Source organism: Rissa tridactyla, chromosome 1 (genome assembly GCF_028500815.1).
Source record: "Rissa tridactyla isolate bRisTri1 chromosome 1, bRisTri1.patW.cur.20221130, whole genome shotgun sequence".
NCBI classification, from domain to species: Eukaryota; Metazoa; Chordata; class Aves; order Charadriiformes; family Laridae; genus Rissa; species Rissa tridactyla.
The window spans coordinates 24845587-24864492 of NC_071466.1; the positions used below are offsets into that span (position 1 = coordinate 24845587).

General features: G+C 38.2%; 1 protein-coding gene across 2 annotated transcripts in view; it reads left to right on the top strand.

The window, feature by feature from the left end:
- Window positions 1-18906, top strand: part of WASF3 (WASP family member 3) — a 75488-nt gene that overhangs the window by 36967 nt on the left and 19615 nt on the right. For both annotated transcript variants that reach the window (XM_054194357.1, XM_054194365.1), the window contains 2 exons: window positions 11013-11155; window positions 18121-18255. In XM_054194357.1, the coding sequence (XP_054050332.1) occupies window positions 11023-11155; window positions 18121-18255 (268 nt within the window). In that variant the 5' untranslated portion in view covers window positions 11013-11022. The remainder of the gene's footprint in view (window positions 1-11012; window positions 11156-18120; window positions 18256-18906) is intronic.

The following is an 18906-nucleotide window of genomic DNA, read 5'->3' on the forward strand; positions in this document are numbered from 1 at the left end:
ATGATTCTTGTGTTACAGAATTATTCCATTTCTGTAATGTAGATAAAATGTGACTTTCCATAACTTTATTAGAAGAATGTGTGTTAGATATCCAAAACACCTTTAAAGTAAGCACTCTTAAGAAGTATAAGACCATTATTCAAGAGACCATATTGAAAGAATCACACTTATAATAATCTCTCGGTAGTTTATAGCAAATTGGGAAATTAAAAGCTACTCTGTGCCCTCTTATTTTAATTGTCAGATGGATGAAGAAGGAATTCGTGTTTGTAATGATGCTTTTGGACTGCAGTCGAAACAGATCCTGGTATAGGCAGGTGGTGAACAAGAAAGAAACTTCCTGTAGGTGGGAAATGACCTGGTAGGGTTGATTGTTAGTTAAGTAACAATATTTATTAAATAGCAGTTCTGTTTGGTTTTGTCATTTTTTTTAAATTTTGTTGCCCTATGGTATTACTATGCTAGAAAAATTGAGGTGCTAAATAGATGGGAATCACTAAGTGTTGGAAGCACACAGCAAAACGTTTGAACCATGATTTACTTCTAAGGCTAGGTTCATCTTAGCTATTTCATGGGAATACTTTGCCTGGTTGTTGAAATAGTGGCCTGTAGACATTTTCTCAGATATCTGGGCTGCTGAGTTTGGCTATGAAGAGAGAGAAATATGTGGATCTATCTGCACAATGAACTCTATACTCAAATCTGATAAGATCCAAGCCTGCTGACATCTGGAAACACTTTGACCTGCTAGCAGAAGGCTGTTCCTGACCTAATTAGCTTGGTGTTATAACCAGCTCTCTGCTGTTTTGTGATTTTGTTCCTTTTGACCTCATCCAGTTTATGCTCCTCACTGGATTTTGCCATTTAGGTCCTAAAGGCTAAAACAAAATTAGATTTCACAGGATGCCATTTTTCCAGTCAGCGTTTCAGTACTTCTGAATTTTCATGTATGTAATCGTTGGTTATTCAAAGTAGAAAGAGCTGAATAATTCAGCAGCCGTATGGTTCGCACATGTCAAGACGATGATACAAAAGAGGGGGGGATGATCAATCTAAGTCTTTTTTCCTGTGCTGCAGGACAAAGCGCTGCTTCCTTCGCTTTCTTAACTCCACGCTGAGTTCCTTCTCCTTGTTCTGGCTGAGTGCTTCTTTTCAAGAGATGGTATTCTTAAAGGGTAAATGTTATTTGAGAGGTAGACTGCATGCCATAGCAAAATATTTATCTCTATTTCTTTTTCACCTCTGCTTAAAAAACAAAGAGCTACCACTATATCTGTATATGCACAAGGAAAATATTTTTGAGTTGCTGTGCAAAACTGTTCAAATAAAATTTAAACAAGCTTAAATGCATAGTGTATATCTCTTCAGTAAAGACAAACAAAAAACTAAAGGGAAACAAATGGTGACTCAGTTCAGTTCTCTTTGCTTGAATAGGAGAAGGGACGATAATAAATTCTTGGAGAATAATACAGATTTCAAGAAAGGTCACATGAAAGAAAAATGTGTTTTCAGTGCAGTGTAAGTACTTGTTTATTGAAACAAGTCCATTCTTAAGACAGCAAAAAGTAAACAAATGCTCTTATGTGACTTAAAGACATTTTTCCTTTCTCATGTACACGCATAACACTTTTACATAGTGTTAGCCTAGTAGTATTAGGTTGAAATAGTAAAATTGATAGTGGCAGTAAGGTTGGGTTTTTTTTTATGTATAAAGGCAGTGGAACAGATGTTCAGAACAGTACGGAATATTCCTTTTTCCTCATCCCACCGTTGCTTTCACACTGAGCCATCTGGAAAGGGACTATGAGCAGGATGAGCAGCCATCATGCTAAGAACAAGATTAACGTGTCGGCATCTTTTGTTGATACTTTAAACTGGTCACTGTTCGTTCAGCGGAAAGCAACAATGTGAATTGTCGTCATTGCATGTGTGGTTACATTATCCATGTGGATATGGAAAGAAGACAGAAGAGAAAATGTGATTTATATAGAACAATGAATAAATTTAACAGTGTTTGGTCTGGACATGACCCCGGACGGGCACAAATCAACTTTTTTTCCCATTCAGCATGCTGTATTGATGTGACCAGCCACCTTTTACCTTCAAGCACAGTATCAGGTCATATCGTTCTGTTAAACCAGATTTAAATTTTATTTTGGATCAATGCTTCTGTACACATTTTCCCAGAGTTTTTCAGTCCATGCTCTTCATGTACTTTTTTATCCTGATTTTTTTTTTGTACAGCAAGAGGTATATCACATGTGGATGACTTCCAGTTTAATCAGTTGGATTTCTTTAGTACCCTTTAGCCTTATTTCTTTTGAGAGAAAGCGTGATTAGTGTTTTGGCATAATGAACAAAATTTTGGTTGGGGAAAGGATAGCATATGATCTAGAAACGAAAGACTTTAGTCATGTGTGAAGATGTCCTGGATCATCTTTATCCTGATACAGGATGAGTAGAAAAGGGTGGGTGGATCCGATGCTGGCAGAGTGACTGGATTCAGTACAGCAAGCTATTGTATTGTGCAATCTCTGAACCTGTATTAGTTTTCAGGTAAGCAAATCTGTTCTTCAATAGATATCTAAGTAACATTAAGTGTACCAAAGAAGATTAAAATGTGTTAGTGAAGGAGGAATCTTATTTAAAAGCTTAACAAATAGCTTCAGTTGGGACCACAGGGTTTTTCTTCCACTGTTTTGTGTTTAAGGAAAAGAATTTTAAGGACTGGGAATCTTACCTTAGATTCAAGAAGGCTACTTGAGAATGAGACGCTTAAAGCCTGAAACTACTATTATTGTAGTGCACTAAGCTATTCTAAGTGAGAAAGTTAAACAGAAGAAGGTGACACAGCCAAACAAAGATCTCAGCTTTCAGAGGAAAGATAAGCATGAAAAAAGAAGAAAGGTTAAAACTAACTGAGGGATATTCACAGATGGGGAAAGCTTATCCTGTGAAGAAACAAAGTAAATGATTAGCGTTTTTTTTAAAAAAGCAAGTACTTCAATATGAAAAATACAGTGTGTATATGTTTTCCTGTATCTTTATAAAAAATCATAAAGCATCTTTAAAAAGTATAAAGATTTAAGTGACAGGGGAAAAAAAATCCAAACTAATTTACTGGCGGTGTTTTTTGTGTATTTGGCATGTGAAAAAGTGCTGTGAATGTAAATTGCAAAATCCATTAATTTGGACAATGAAAAAACTTAATTCAGGGGAAAAAACTGATATTCCTAGACAGTAGATATGTTCTGTATTTCATAGATATCTTTTAGTTGGGCCTGAAAGAACTATGGTTGTATACCCAGAAATGGAGGTAAAACAATGCAGTAACCTTGATTATGCTACTGATTGTATGCTTGCTTCATTAGCAGAGAGCAAGAAATCTTTCTATTTCTTCCTCTAACAATGGTGAAGCCATTTAATTGGATGAGATGTATACGATCCTTTATTCTGGAGCAGAAGATGAAACTTTATATTTCCTTGGAAACTGCTGGGGAAAAATGTTGTGATAGAGAAAAGTTAATGTGGGGATTGTAGTTTTGGAATAATTTCTATTGGGAAGAAAAAATTTAAAGCAGTAATTTCTTTAAAGCAATCCTTCAGTCTTGTTCATTGAGAAATGCTTATTAAGCAGTGAACTATAGACGCAAGTACTTAAAGTTGCTGAGACCTTTAACACTGTTACAGTGTGGCAGGTCCACAAATAACCTTCTTAAAGCACAGTCAACAGGTAATGCAAAGATGCCGTGGCAGAACAAAGCCAAAAAAAAATACTAATCATCCAGCAAGGTTTGGAGAAAATAATGCAGATTTCTGACTTGTCTTCAGAATTGCTGATAATATTTTAAATCCTCCTTTATATTACAATGTGTACTTTCATAGAAAGAATAGTTACTTAATTTCAGTTTATATAATTTTCAGGACCTTTTTTCCATACATTAGGGAATGTCATCTTGCAGATGCTTGTTTAGAGTTAATATTAGTGTGAAATTCTGATGAGAACTAAATGTATTAAGGTAATTGAAACATAAGCGTTCAGTGCCGTGGAGACCCATTTACTTTTTTCTCTCCCAGCTTTTTAATTGGAAGAAACTTCTAAATTAATATGTTCACCTTTTAATGGTTCTGTAAACTTTTTGTGTTGCAGACCCACAGTGGTAGCAGAGGTTGAGGTTACTACCAACTCAAAATTTTTGTTATGCTTCTTATGGGTTTTTTGGAGATGTGGAGGGTTGGCTAGGGAAAAGTAAGTCCATAAAATATATTTAGGTTGTAAATAAAACCAAATACCATCCCCTCGCCTGTTGTCCTTTTTCTTGTCATTGCTTAATATCTTGATTCCTTCATAATATCCCTGGACCATAAAATCTGCCCTGAAGAGCTCAGCACAGACAAAGACCCAGCCAAATAAAAAAAACCAAAAACAAACCACCACCTAAGTTGGTGAACCGTCAGAAATAGCTCATTGCAACAGACATTAAAATTAAAGCTCCATTAAAGAAACAAAATTGCTTTAGGGATTTCTGTGCCCGTTTCATCATTGCCAGTACTCAGCTTGGTATGGCGTGAGAGGAGAATCAGAAGTGGTGGTCTGATGCTAAGAAGAAAAAAACTTATTTTCATTCCAGCCTTGACTGTCATGCCTTTCAGGTAGATCAGGAGGAAATTCTGGGGAGATAACATTGATAGAGTTTGCTATATATTAAATTTTAGCTGTTCTTTTGAGATGGGCATTTTCTAGGCATTTCACTTTATGTGTATTGTCTTGTTGAAAGATGTTGTTTGCTATGGATAAGAAAAAAATTGTTCTTGATTTTCAGTTATCCGTAAGGAACAGAATTCTATTAGATGCTGTTATGTATGTCTAAAAAACGTTCCCCCTTGTTTCAGCAAACTCAGTATCAAAATCAAGAGAGTTGCATTAAAAATTAGGGGAAACATGAAAAAAAAGTATACTAACTAATAAAAATTAACACACTGTTTGTCTCTTAAATTGTGACAAATTTAAAAAAAAACAAACCCAAACTTTAAAAAGTGCAGAAGAATGACATTATATGGATCACGAACTTAAAAGAATGATTCCCAGACTATTTGCTACTTTCAGTGTATTTGTTATTAAGTTGTCACTGATGATAAAGTAGATGATGTTCACAGATGATAAATAGGAAAGGTTCCTGAACATCGTATTCCTAGTCATCATCGTTCAGGCCAAAGGAAAAAACAGAAAAGGACACAAATAAAGACATGTCTATTCCTTTCCTTCCCTTAAGTTAAGAGGATAGTGGTGTCTGCTATCCATGTAGCCCCTCCTTTGTGTTCTGTGGTGAAAGATGAGGGGCCTTTTGAGGACAGGGAGATCTGTGATAATAGCGACTCTGTGGAAAAAATGGAGAGCATCTAAAAAACTAGTGTTTGGGGTCTTTCATCTTCCTCTTTCCCTTCTCTTCCTATTTAGCACATACATAAATTTTGAAGGTGAGGCGATTGCAGACTGTCTAGAATTACAAACTTGAATAGGAAAATGGGCAGTATTACCACATTGGGTGCCATTCAGAGATGGAAATTTAGCCTGTTGAATTGAGTGCAAGAACACTAGGTATGGGAAAATTTAACTGCCTGTGAACATCTGAAGTGTTGAAATGCCCTAGGCATAGAGACAGCGTGATTAGGAGGTAGTGTAACTTCATCGTGGGGCTAGAGGTGAGGAAACTGACAGTTTTTCTCTGGTTTTGAGGTGAAATGTGGTTCTAGATTCAGACACCTAGATTTAGGTGGGTGCATAGCAGAGCTCACGCATGAGGTGTCTGAGCTCACCATGTCATCCTGCTATCTGTCTATCAATAGATGCAGTGATTTAGTTGCTCTGTAGGCTTCTGCTGAATACGGGCACTGAGCTCATACATGTGTAGTTATACAAATTTAGGTGCTTAATTTTGAATGGAATCCCATCTGCTACGTGGGATGTGGCAATCCATATGTGGACAAGCTGTGTATTCAATCCATCTTTTGTTTTTCATCTCCACAGGAAGAGAATTAGGTAGTTTCTCTCTTTTTATACGGGACCGTGAGATTCATCAATGAAAAGCTCTAAAGCTCACTGAAAATAATAGTGTATATTCGGGGAGAATTTGGGATGGATGTATGGAAAGCTCTTTTTCATGGTAAAAATGTTCAGCTTTGTTATATTTTACTAGAGGCTATAAGAAGGAATCTCTTAAGAGTTTAAAAAAGGGATTGAACAATGTCTTTGAGAAAATGTAATAAGGAAACATTCACAAGTAGAGGGACTGTATAATGAATTGGCATTCGTTTTGTGGTATAAAGAACTTGTAATGTTACAAGAACCATGAAATTCAGCTACATACTTTTAGTCCTAGTGTAAATAACAGTGCCTTTTTGGGGATGTGAAAGGGCAAAAGGCAGGTTTGGGGAACAGCTGGTGCTTTGGGTTTTTGCCAGTTGCTCAAATATTTGAAAACCCGGCGTGTCTCTTGTAATAGCTGTGCTCTGCTGTTGTTTGGAAAGATTGTACATTGTGTTTGTCATCTTTCATGTTTGTTACTATACATCTGCTTTCTACTTGATTTTTTTAAAATCTGACTTGCCAAGACAATGTCAAACTTCCTACATGCAGTTTAACAGCTGCTGGCCAGAGGAAGGTGGTCCGAGCTGACCTGGAGCGATACTTCTGCAACTACAGGGGAAGTGTGGAAAGAAAAGCAAAAATTCTTTATTTCTTTCTGTACCTTCCTTGCCTCTACAGCAATAACTACTGGGATAAGTGCCTTCTAATTTTAAAACAAAGGCAGTTACGCAAGTTTTTATGGGGGGTGGGGGAAAAGAAGAAAAAGGGAGGCGAGAGTACTGAGGGAGCATGGTTAATGTGAATTTTTAATGGGCTGATCTAAGCTAATTCAAGCTTCTGATGTCCCATCCTTTCAGAATGTGTGTGGAAATGGAGTTAGGTTAGCGCTGCAGTTGCTGATGGCTGTGGGGTTTGGAGAGCAGTGTCTGGTTATGCTCCAGTCAGAGTTCAGTCCAGCCAGATGTTGCGTCCGATCCACATCCAACGAGGCACGCATGGATTTAGTAAGATGTTAAGCCACATCTTACCCTCTTAGTTTTCTTCTTCACCTTTTGACTGCCAATTTTCTGCTCCCGTTTTTCTGGTCTGATGCTAGTGTCTTATACATGTCTAGTGCAGCCAGTTATATATGTGTGGTACAGCATCTTTCTACATCCTCCATCTCTCGTGTCAGATGCAGCCGGTGGTTTAAAGCTAGCTGTGTCCAGCATAGGTGTCTCTGTGCAGGGAGCAGCGTTGGACTTGTTTATGCTGGTAAGTCTAGGGCTGTATTGCGTACTTAGCCAGGGTAAAATATGTAATAAAATGATCCACTATGATTGGTCCTGATCTCCTGAACTGATACAATTTTTGAAAAGAATAACAACTTCTTTGCCTTATGTTTTCCATTTATTTGGGGCTAGAAAAAAAAGTTGTTGTTACTTAACCTCTGTGTTGTAAATGTGAGTGTGATTTACCAAATGCTAATGTGTTTAACACAGTGACAGAGTATCACAATGAATCTCTCATCTCGTAATAAGCTGGGGCTAAAGTGTGACTCGAAACAGGTGGAAGATGAATTGGGAAGGCAATGGAACTGCTATTGCCAAAGCTTTTTCTTCTGCACCTGGTAACATACTACCCCCCAGCCTGGTTAAGCCTGATGAAGCTCCTGTAATTGAGGCTTATTTTGTTTTGTTTTCTTGTTTAATCTCCTGTTACATATATTTTGAAAAGATATTAGCTCCACTTCTCATGAAGTTTCTTTGAGAGATTAAGTTCGTTTAGTTGTGTGTGTGGTGAAGAAAAGAGAGGTAGTGCTTCAGTGGCACGGATGTGAGCTTTTCTATTTACTAACAGGTTATGTGTTACTTTGTTTTTATTTAAATTGGTAAATAAAGAACAGGTGTGTTTCTAATAGGCAAAGAGAAAATTTTGCAATGCTGTGATAAGCGTCACCATTGCTATCTGGTAGTTAAGTCAGAAACTTAAAAAAATACTGTGTGTGGTTTAAGACTGGGTAGGATCTGTAAGTGTTTGATTCAGATAGTTGAAGGTTTTAAACCAGAAGAAAATTGCAATTGCAGGCTTTCCCTCCCCGGCTCTGTGCCCCCCCTCCTGCCCCCCCACCCCCCGATCAGGAGCAGTTATGGCATTGTTTAATCTGTGGCATGTGTTTACTCATCAGTGTTCAGTTTACCTTTTGGAATTAAACTTCACACTGAAATGAGGTGGATGCATAATAATTTAAATTATGCATTCAAAAATTAAACTTGTTTTTCCCCCCACTCTCAGCACTGCTGTGTGTTTTAGCTTGCTCTTTAAAGAAATGGGACGTCTTGTGTCGGTCTGTCTCTCCCCTGTGCTAACTCTTGAACGCATTGGACCATTTCATAAAGAATTGATGAGAAAAGGAAAAAGTCAAACTGCAGTTCTATGTTTTCTTCAAATTAGCTTTCATAGGCAAGGAAGAACATGATGTGGAGAAGGCACTTAAATTAGTGCTCCTGGTGAAAGGAATTTCGATTATACTCAGTGTGGTGGATGTTTCAAGAGGTAGCAGGCAATTAGCCGGCCAGCGTGCAGCCAGCTTCCGACTGGCCCTGGTGCATTGCGTGGGTTGGGGGGGAAAAGTCAGGTAAACTGCAAAAGGTAAGAGGGGGGCCAGCTCTGAGAATGCTAGACAGAAAGCCATGGGAAACCAGGCTTTATTCTGCTAATCTTCTGGTCTTTTCATTTAAGGGTTTAAGTAAGATCAGTTAAAAAAAAGAAATTGAGAGGATGAACATGTGTAGCAAAACACATTCCCAGTAATTCTCTTAAAAAAGCAAACAAACCAACCTCCACAACGCCCAAACCCAGTAGAATGGTTGCCTTTTTTACCAAAGTGTTTTACTGACGAATTGCACATAAAAATTAGTTCTAAGGAAAGACAATTTTGAGATGGCTAGTCACCCACCAATATTTCAGGAATTCTGTTGTCATAGTTGTAGGGAGTCTTTTTACCCTTTTTTTAATGCCTGTTTGTATGACAGTGTTGTTAATAATACAGAGAAAACCAAAAATTGCAGCTTGTGTGTTGGAGTAGTACTAAGATTTGGAATTGGCTGCTTTAGCACTGATTTATGCTCCTATTAATTTACTTCTTACTAATTATGTTTATGAAACTTTTATTGCCGAGTGAAATAATTCCTCATAATGACTTATTTCATAGTTGCACTGTGCTAGCCTAGCCTATTTGCAGTGTGGTGTTGCTCAATGTTGCTCTTCAATAATTGTGAATTTCCAGTTTTTACCTATTTTTTGATCAAGTCCAGAAAACTGACTGCATTGGATATTAAGCGATATTTTAAAATGCATCTGTTTGTAGAGGAATACGAAAACATGGAACAGAAACAAGAAGCTTTTTGGTCTAATGTAAAATAAAAATTGTTCTTCTCTTACCTCTGATGTATTGTTTAAAACGTAGCAAACTCATCTGGCCTTAAATTCTGACGTATTTGAATAAACTTTCTCATATTAAGAAAGATGTAAAATAAAATTCAAGACTACTGCTCAGAAGTCATGAGCCTATTTCTTCCTGACCTGTTCTGAAATAATCTTACAGTTAAATAATTTGCTTTTTGCTAATTGCTTAAAAGTTGTTAATTTTTTAGAAATGTTCTTGAGAAGAAAATATTTTAAACCTTCAGGGGGAAAGTCATTACAGAGATCACTATGCAACATTTGAAAAGCAAAAAAGGTCTTTTTAATTTACTAATGTGATTTTAATGAGAGAAATGGAAGGGTTACTTTAATTGCTTTAGTGCAATAAAAAAGTAGTTTTCGGTTAAGTCTTTTCCAAATGAACTTATGTCCTTGGTAACACTGTAACTTCTCATTCCAGAAAATTTCAATACCATATAATCTTTAAACAGAATATTATTCATAAGTAATGCATGGACATTGAATTGTCAGTGTTTAAAAAAAGCTAATCAAATAGACTCATAATTGTGTTAATACCATTTTAAAGAAAACCACTTCAGAACTTTTTATATTATATGCTCTCATTTCCCTTTTGGGGGAATTCTGTCCCCCTTGGGCATCCTTGCTCTCAAAGCTGCTCTCTGCAAGCTGGTGTTTTCTATGCCATTGTGCCTTTTTGTGACACTTTGAGATCTCTTTTTGTATTTGTTTTCCCCATCCTAGTTTCTTCTATTTTTCCAAGAAAAGCAGTTCTGACAGCCTTTGTTTTCTCAGATAAATGTCGTCTTGCATCTGCCGTGCTCCCAAAATCTGTTCAATATGTGCTCTTACTTCATTCAGATTGTCATTCAGCACCACCTGTGGAAAACCATCTTCTTCCTTACATTGCAGCTTCTTATTCTCACCCAGCCTATTTCTGTGAGGCCCTTGCCCTTATCTGTCAGATGAGTTTAGCATTTTGACCAAAAACCTGTCGGAGCAAGGGTAGGTCGGTGTCTGACGTAGTCAGGGGGCTGTAATGCATGGGTAGTCCGTCGGTGTCCAGCTCGCCAAGGCAGCCAGCCAGCTTGTTCCAGACAGTGATTTTCCTGCCACTCCTGCGGGGACTGCCAGTTTTTTATAAATGCAAATGTGCACTCAAGTTCAGTGATTCTGGTACTGGAGCACAGGTCTGTGTAGACAGTAGATATTACACTTTTTGCCTTGGATTTAGTGTACATTATCTACACAGACTGTATCCTCTGGGCTTATCTGCAGTGCTCTTGTTGTGTTCTGGCTTGAGTGCGTGACTCTGATGCCTCGGTAGGAATTATACAGTATCTTACAGTGGGAACGTTGAAGCAAAGTGCTTTAAAAGAAGAAAGGTAAAGTGTATTTTGTAGGAAAAAAAACCAAACAACCAAGGAATATGTGCTAGACAGATGCATATCTCTTAATTTCATTTTTGTAAATATAATACATAATTTTCTGTAAATTCCAGGTTGTGAGCCATGCCTTTGGTGAAAAGGAACATTGAACCGCGGCATCTCTGCCGAGGAGCTCTGCCAGAGGGAATTACTAGTGAACTGGAATGTGTAACGAATAGTACCCTTGCTGCTATCATACGCCAGCTAAGCAGCTTAAGTAAGTATCTGTAACTTCCTGCAAGTATTTCATTCCTGATGAAAAAACTGAATTAATGAAAAGCCTTAAGACTACTTGTTTTAAATAGCAAAATCATGATACAAGACATTGCCGCTTATGTAATATAATAATATAATGGTACTTCATTGCTTTTACGCTCTTCTATATTTTGAAGTTTATACAAGAGCCTCTCTAAGATTTACAAGTGTAAAAAAAAAAAAGCCATGAAAAAAAAACCAAACAAAAAAAAACCCAAACAAACTCCCTCAAAACTATCAGAGAAACAACCAACCAAAAAGATGTTATAGAAAACCGGGAATTTTTCTAAGATGAGAGAAATTGGTGCAAGAAACAAGACTAGCACTTGAGTTATTCTTGGCTTTCAGTTGTATAGGATGAAGCCAGTAAACTCTTCTGCCTCTTGTTTTAATGTGCTAATATTTCTTAAGGCTTTTCTTTATATGTGTGTGTGATCAATTCATATGAATGAAATTAAGCACATACACTGAAAGAATGGCATTCACTGAAAAAACCTGTAGGCTTCTGGTGAGGCAAGCCAGCGTCAGCTCCATACAGAGCTGACAGTACCGTACACCTGTTAGTTGACACCCCAACTAGCAATTCTGGAAGCATGCCTGGAGTGCTTGCAAGAAGAATAATATTTCTTAATGAATGAGAAAAAAAGATTTCTTCAGAGAGTGTTTAACAATCAGCAGCTGTTGTTTGTGCTGATAGCTCTGGTCCTAGAAAAGAAATTATCATTTCATCGGTTTCTTCACTTTGTAAATGGAAATTGTTTAAGAATGTAAGAAAGTCTGTATGGAGTTTAAACTACGAGTCCCACTTAGTCTGGTGTTCAATTTGTGATGATACGAAATAGCCTATGCTTAGCTAAAGAGTAGAAGAAAGACAGCATGTTCCCCTTACCAGTAGTCAGTGATGCAGGGATTTTCTGAGCTGGAGGTCCCTCAGAATCATCCCGTGTAATGAGCATTTGTAAACCTGTCATCTGCGGAATTGCTTAGAGGTGTTCACATAGGGATTGCAGTGTTTTCTTGCCCAATGACGTGTGGCAGAATGTCCCACAATAGAAGTTGATCTGTTTCTTCCTTTTGATGCATTTTTGTTCTCGAGTTATGAAAAATAATGAAAGGTGTTTTCATCTTGTGTATTTCTGTAATCATCTGTGATTTTTATTAAGTTTTTATCGTGTTCTCCTAGTGATGTCTTTTCTAGGTTGGAGTGTCCTGATCTGTTAGAACTCTCTGGATAGAAACCAGTTTGTAGTTCTGATCATTGTTATTTCTGCTTTGGCTGTGTAAGTTGGGCTACGTTGGGGTTTGTTTAAGGTGGAGTGTTGAGGACTTCAAATCATAATCAAAACAGACTTCTTCTGTTTATCACTTGTTCCCTAAGAATTTATAAAATTTTGATTGCTGCTAAACATTGAGTTGATATTTTCAGCGAAGTTGCCAAGTGATTCTCTGATCTTTCTTGAGCAGTAGCTGCCAATTTAGTGTCTAATGTTATTTATAGTTAATTTGTGTTTGTATTGTCATTGAGTTTCATTTACTCTTTTATCAGGCAGTTGCTCAGTATTGACATCCTTAAGTTTCAGAAAATTGAGAAGAATGGCTAATATCTCCTTAATTACATTCACGTATATTTGATAAGACCTCATTTGGGTACTGTACAACGCCAACGTGTCAATAATACCCTTTTCACTTGTCTGACTTGCTAGGAATGTCTAGCTTTCATTTCTCCAGATTTGGTCTTGGGGCCAATCTGCCTGTTACACTGCCTATGCAGATCCCCTTACAATTGTTGCTGAGGAACTGGCTACTTACACAATCCGTATCCTGCAGTTTTCCCTTGGTGTATTTCTTGGGTCATCAGAAGTCTCTGTAGACAGCCCTAAAGTTCTTTATTTGTGTCAAGTTAAAGATCTATGCAAATAAATGATGTGTCCTTTGTTTTAACAGATGAATACATGGTATTTAATGAGTGAAGTCTGTCACCAGGCTTGTCCACAGTCTAAAATCTGTGATGTTTGCAGAGGGTTTTTTCTGTAGACAGTGTTTGCTTTGCCTGTGTTTCAAGCCAACCGGGAGCAAGGAAATGATCATAGAAAAACGCTGTGCTGGAGCTAATGTAATATGTCCCGCTGACAGCATCAGAGCCTGTTGGTATTCCCACAGCTTGAAGCATAGAGAGAGCAAGTGCAGGTCTGTCTTGCAGTCACACTGTTTTTTAATGTTGCACTGTGAGTTCAGTGTGGATTTTAAAAACTGGCAGATCTGTGCTGTTGCGTACAAATTTGGCTTGCTTCTGCCTCTGCTCTTTTCAGGAGACGTGAACAAGTTCCTGTCCAAAAGGAATGTGCTCTCAGTGGAGCTGCTTTTTTTTTTTTTCTGTTATGTCTTCAGATTTGGGTTTGTTTGCAGCCAGCTGGCTTGGAGCACAGGCAGAGTGAGAAGCATTCTGTATGAAACTGTGCACTTTTATATAAGGCAAAAACTTGACAAGGGGATTCACCTCCACTTGGGAGGAGAGAATCTACCGGGGGCAGGACTGGGAGCGTTTGCAGCCCATGCTTGTGAGTACCATGATGCTTTACATAGTAAACACAGTCATGGAGCAAAGGCTTTGAAGAAAGCTTCCACAAAATACTCCCTTACTTCTGGCAGTGGAGTTTGGTCTGATGGCCGCAGGACTCTAACCAGTGAAAAAAGCTGCTTTCTGCAGCAGGATCTGTTGCACTGTGGTTTCATTCTGGAGTTTTGCATATATGTACATATGGGGAAGAAATAATAAATTACATCTGATTATCATTGAAGACTAAATATTAGAAGTCCATATGTACTCTTTTATTGAGCTTTTCTTAATTAGATTTCAGTCTGTGCGTTAATATATTCATTGTGTTTCAAGTTACATTACCACGTCTTAACTTCTTTCCTTTAAATATTTTGTACTTTTCTATCTTTGGCTTCTCCATTCATTCAGATAGTCCCTGTCAGGCTGAAATCTTATTTCTGCACAGGTATAAACCATCTGTACGTGGGTATAGTGTTACTTACTTTGACCCATATGCAAGTGATACTGTACATTTTTTGCTGTACAACAGAAAACAGAGGAATTATTTTGCCTGCAGGCCTGAGCACGCTGTGTCCCACTTTCTGTGACACTGTTCTTTACCATGGCTCAGTTGGGTTGAGTTGAGAAGTCAGCATTTTTTGGCATTAGGTATCGTGCTGGAGGTACTAGGATGAGGCAAGTAAGAATCGAGACCTGTTCAGTAACAGCCTACCTCTTTTGCTTATTTTAAAAAAAAAGGCGGGGGGGGGGAAGCATGATTCTAATGCCTAATTAGTTAGAAATGTGTAGGTGGAATCACTGTCTTCAGCTCCATGCTGTGATAAAATGGTCATGTCCTGGGTGAATTCCAATTTCCAAAACACCACCTAGTTCTGCAGGGCATTTCAGTCCTTACCTAGGACCCTGAGGAGAGCATTAATGCCTCGCTGGCTCCCTTTGGGGGAGCCCAAGTGTCATCTTTCTTCCAGTGTCTTGTAGAACTGGCATCCTGATGCCAGGTGATGCCATTGCTCTACCTTTTCTCTTTGATCATGCATGTTCATGGTGTTAAAAACCGTAACCCTTTTAATGCACTGTAAATCTTTCTGTTAGCTTGAATGTGTTTTTCCATGTACTTGTGCTGTGGAACAAGGAATGCAAAGCAAAGCTGTACTTTTTAGACTCAAATATGTGAAAGAAAACTAGCCAAAGTAACACTGTTGGGTTTCCAGTCTTCAGACAAGCCAGCACCATTGTTGAATTCCTCTTCTGTTACAGCACTGAGCATTTTGACTGCTGACAAAAAATGCCTTTGGGGCAATGTATTCAATGTATTAATGCACACCTTTTTATGCAGTATGTGAAAATCAATTGTAATTAATTCAGATGGTGTCTAGTCTCTGCTAGAGATGTTATAAACTGATATGGCAAGATGGCGTTTTATGTAATTACTGTAGAACTTGGGTAGAGGTTTCACAATTATTTGTGAAATACTCTGATATGTGAAAGACTCTTGATAATGTCTCACAATGCTTGGAAATTTATTTTGTGAGCAACTAAATATACAGCTCTATGAAGATGACCTGTGGACGTGCTAGAAAGATGCACTTCTGTTAAATGACATTGAAACCTGTTGAGAGCGGGGATTTGGTGAGGCAGCATCATGACTAAACTTCTCCTCGGCTACTTCTGTGGTTGGACGGAGCATTAGAAAGAAAGACTGTGTAATTCCTTTGGTGGTTTTTCTTTTAAATTAATATTTAGGTTGCCTGTATGTTGGGAAGCACCTCATGTTTTTAAATGACCAAAATCAGCTCTTAAGTTGAAAGATACATGCTTGTAATTTTAGGTGGTTTTTTTTCCTGCTTGTTTCTCTATTGTTAAAAATATAATAAAAAAGATGTTAACATAGAAAACGAGAGAAGTATTACTTTTTCTAAAACTTGTTAATCAGAATAGCACGTTCCAATATTACTTTACCGTGTCACTGTTTTTACTGACAGAAGATTGACTACCTGTCTTTCACTTGTTTTAGAGTAGCAAGTGTTTTAAAAAAAAAATAAAAAAAATACAAATTAAAAGAAGTATGTTCCCACAAATCAACTTTATGACTTATTTTGCCTTCTGAAGGATAACTGACAAGCCACCTGTCTGCTTGACATCTCTAGGGGTGATGTGCTTAATGTTAGAATCTGGCAGTCCTCCCTCCGCAGGCTGATTTCACTATATTAAGATAAACTAGCATCCGTTAAAATTTATTGATGTTTTGAGCTCTGAATACTGGTGGCTGAAGAACGTAATGCCTGCTTTATTTATCTGCAGAGTTGAAAAGCTTATTCATTCCATAGCTTGGAATAACCTTTTCATTTGCAGCAACTAAATCAAATGGGGATTATAACTGAATCCCAACTAGCTGCTGGGAAGCACTTAGAGAACACTTTTAGCGTGAAGGTGGTTGAACACTGGCTCGGGTTGCCCAGAGAAATTGTGGAGCTTCTGTCGTTGGAAGTGCTCAAAACTGAACTGGACACAGTGCTGGGCGACCTGGTCTGCTGACCGTGCTTTGAGCAGGGAGTTGGACTAGATGATTTTCAACCTCAGCTATTCTGTGGTTGTGTGACTTCTGTTTTGGAGGGGGAGGACGTTAGGAGCAGGAGGGCAGCACACCTTACCTGTCCACCTTCCACATACATATGAAGCAGAGCTTGGATACACCAAAATATCTAACATTTTGCGTTAGTTATTGGCGGATCCTATGTTTAGCGAGAAAAATCTGTTACAGGTAAAGTCCTCCACTCAAAGCAAGGCAATCAAATTTTTTTTTTTCATTTGTAGTTCACAAACAGTGCTTTCAGATATTGTTTTAGTGTTGTTGCTGTTCTCTTCCCCCCAACTAAATAATCCAAGAAAAGGGCAGATCCTGCTGATTTCCTAAGTGTGGCTATTTTTTTAGTTTGAATTATGGTCTCCAGATGTTCCCAGGATGGGATCTTGACGGAAATTTTAATTACGTCTTGTCTTTCCTCTGTAAAATATTAAGGTTGGTTATAGGACGCAACTTAAAATGTCAACAATTGCTGTTCTTTTGGAAGTCACTGGCATTTAGATGGTTAATATATATTCCATAATGTTCCAACTGTTAGACAAAGTCTTACTTTCCCCCTCCCCTACATTTCTGCTCTTCAGACTCATCTTGATACAGGTCATAACGAGAGGAGTTTAACTCAGAAGTAGAGCTTTAAAATTTATTTTTGTTTAAAAGCATGGTTAAATGCAGGAGACAGGATTTTACTTTTTCATGGAGAACTGATGGAGTGTGGATGTCTTGAGAAGGGTATTGGCTGCAGAAACTGTGGAGGGGGAGATCTTAGATGAAGCAGCAGTATCTGGGTAGGAGGGACTAAGAGACAAGTAGGCGCAGTACCGTCAGTTGAGTGAGCAGGAGCAATGGATTTGGGTGGAATCTGAAATTTATAGGCGAAGTTCTGGGGCAGGAGAAGTGTTAAACTGGGGCTTCTGATCTGGAGTGGTTGAGAGGTTTGGACTGGGGCAGGAGAGTCAAACTGTGGATGAGAATGCCTACTACTTTGGGAGGTGGGAGGTCTAGGAAAGGAATGGGCCTGCCTGAGGATCTGTGGCCTCAGAGGGGATTGGGTTTATCATGTGGCACTCCTGTTCTCTCTAGCACTTTTTGGGTAGAGCCTGAGGCTGCAGATCTGAACTGGACTATCCAGGCTCATAGGGATGGGAAAAATAAGGCAGCTGAAAGGGAGGCTGAAAAGTTTGAAGGCTCCTCTTTTGAGCTATAAGTCCAGACTGGCCACAGGTAAATGTGGTCAGTGCCATCTTAGTCTCTCAAATGACTCCAGTGACGAAGCAACATTGCTACAGTGAGCATTTGTAGAGGTAAGTGGGCTGCCTTGCATGAGGATCCTGCTTTTTATCTGTTTCACTTCGCCTTCGTTTTGGTCTTGGGTTTTGCTCATGTTTACAATTAAATCCTAATGGTTTGCAAGATTTTAGATTTCAAAATTTACTTCAGAAGCTTTTATGGCCAGACATAACTTTGATGGGCCTTTGTTTTCATCACAGAGGCAGGTTTTAATGATCAGTTGTGTGTCTGTTGGCAGTAGTTCAGCTACATATGGATGAAAATTTATTTAAGTGGAAGACTAACCAGAATGTCCAGGAGAACAGACTTCAGGCAGCATTTATGGTATATTTTGAGATTTTGTCCAAATCTATTGCCTATAATTTTGCTGAATGACAAACTGAGCTGTTATAATCTTGCAGCTACTGTGTTTTATTATAACTTCATGATATTGAAGCCATTTGTCTTGTGTTTTGTAAGCCCTTAGCAAAGGGATTTCCCTGTATATTTTCTTACACAGGCAAACATGCTGAAGACATATTTGGTGAATTGTTTAATGAGGCCAACAGCTTCTACATCAGAGCAAATTCCCTTCAAGACAGAATTGATCGCCTTGCTGTCAAAGTTACCCAGCTGGATTCGACAGTAGAAGAGGGTAGGTAATTGCATGAAAGCATTGAGCCAGAAGTGATGTTGACAAGACCACAGTATTTAATTACACAACAGTCTCTGTCATTTCAAAGTAATCCTGAACCGATATTTCATCTTGTTTTTTCAGAAAGGCAAGCTGGGAAAAATCATGTTAGCAGAGCAAGAAAAAATATTCTTGAGTCATATAGCTGTCTTCATTTTTTTACTTAGTGTTGCTTCAGGAAGCCCCTGTAGTAATGGAGCCATTGAGCTACCATTTTCCCGTCAAAGGGAAAACTTTTAGTTTGGGAATGTAATAAATCAGAAGTCAATAAATCTAAAAAACCTTACTGGAGATAAATCAGAATATTGGGAAAAGTTTGAGACAATAGGTCTAATTATTTAAGGATGGGGTGGTCACAAACTGTGTTAGTAGCATCTGTTCTGCAGTCATCTAATATCTTTACCTCAATGAGGCACTGCGGGTTTGCATCAACTAGGTGAGATTCTCTCGGGGGTTCTAGTCACTGGAAACAGCCATTTCCTTTAAAATGGTGTTACATCCTCACTTGCTTATGTTTCTGGTCATTCACTTTGTAAATACAAAGTAAAACCAAAGGATTTCAGTAACATCATTACATTGTTCAAAAACACTTATTTGCGAAAGTAAAACGTT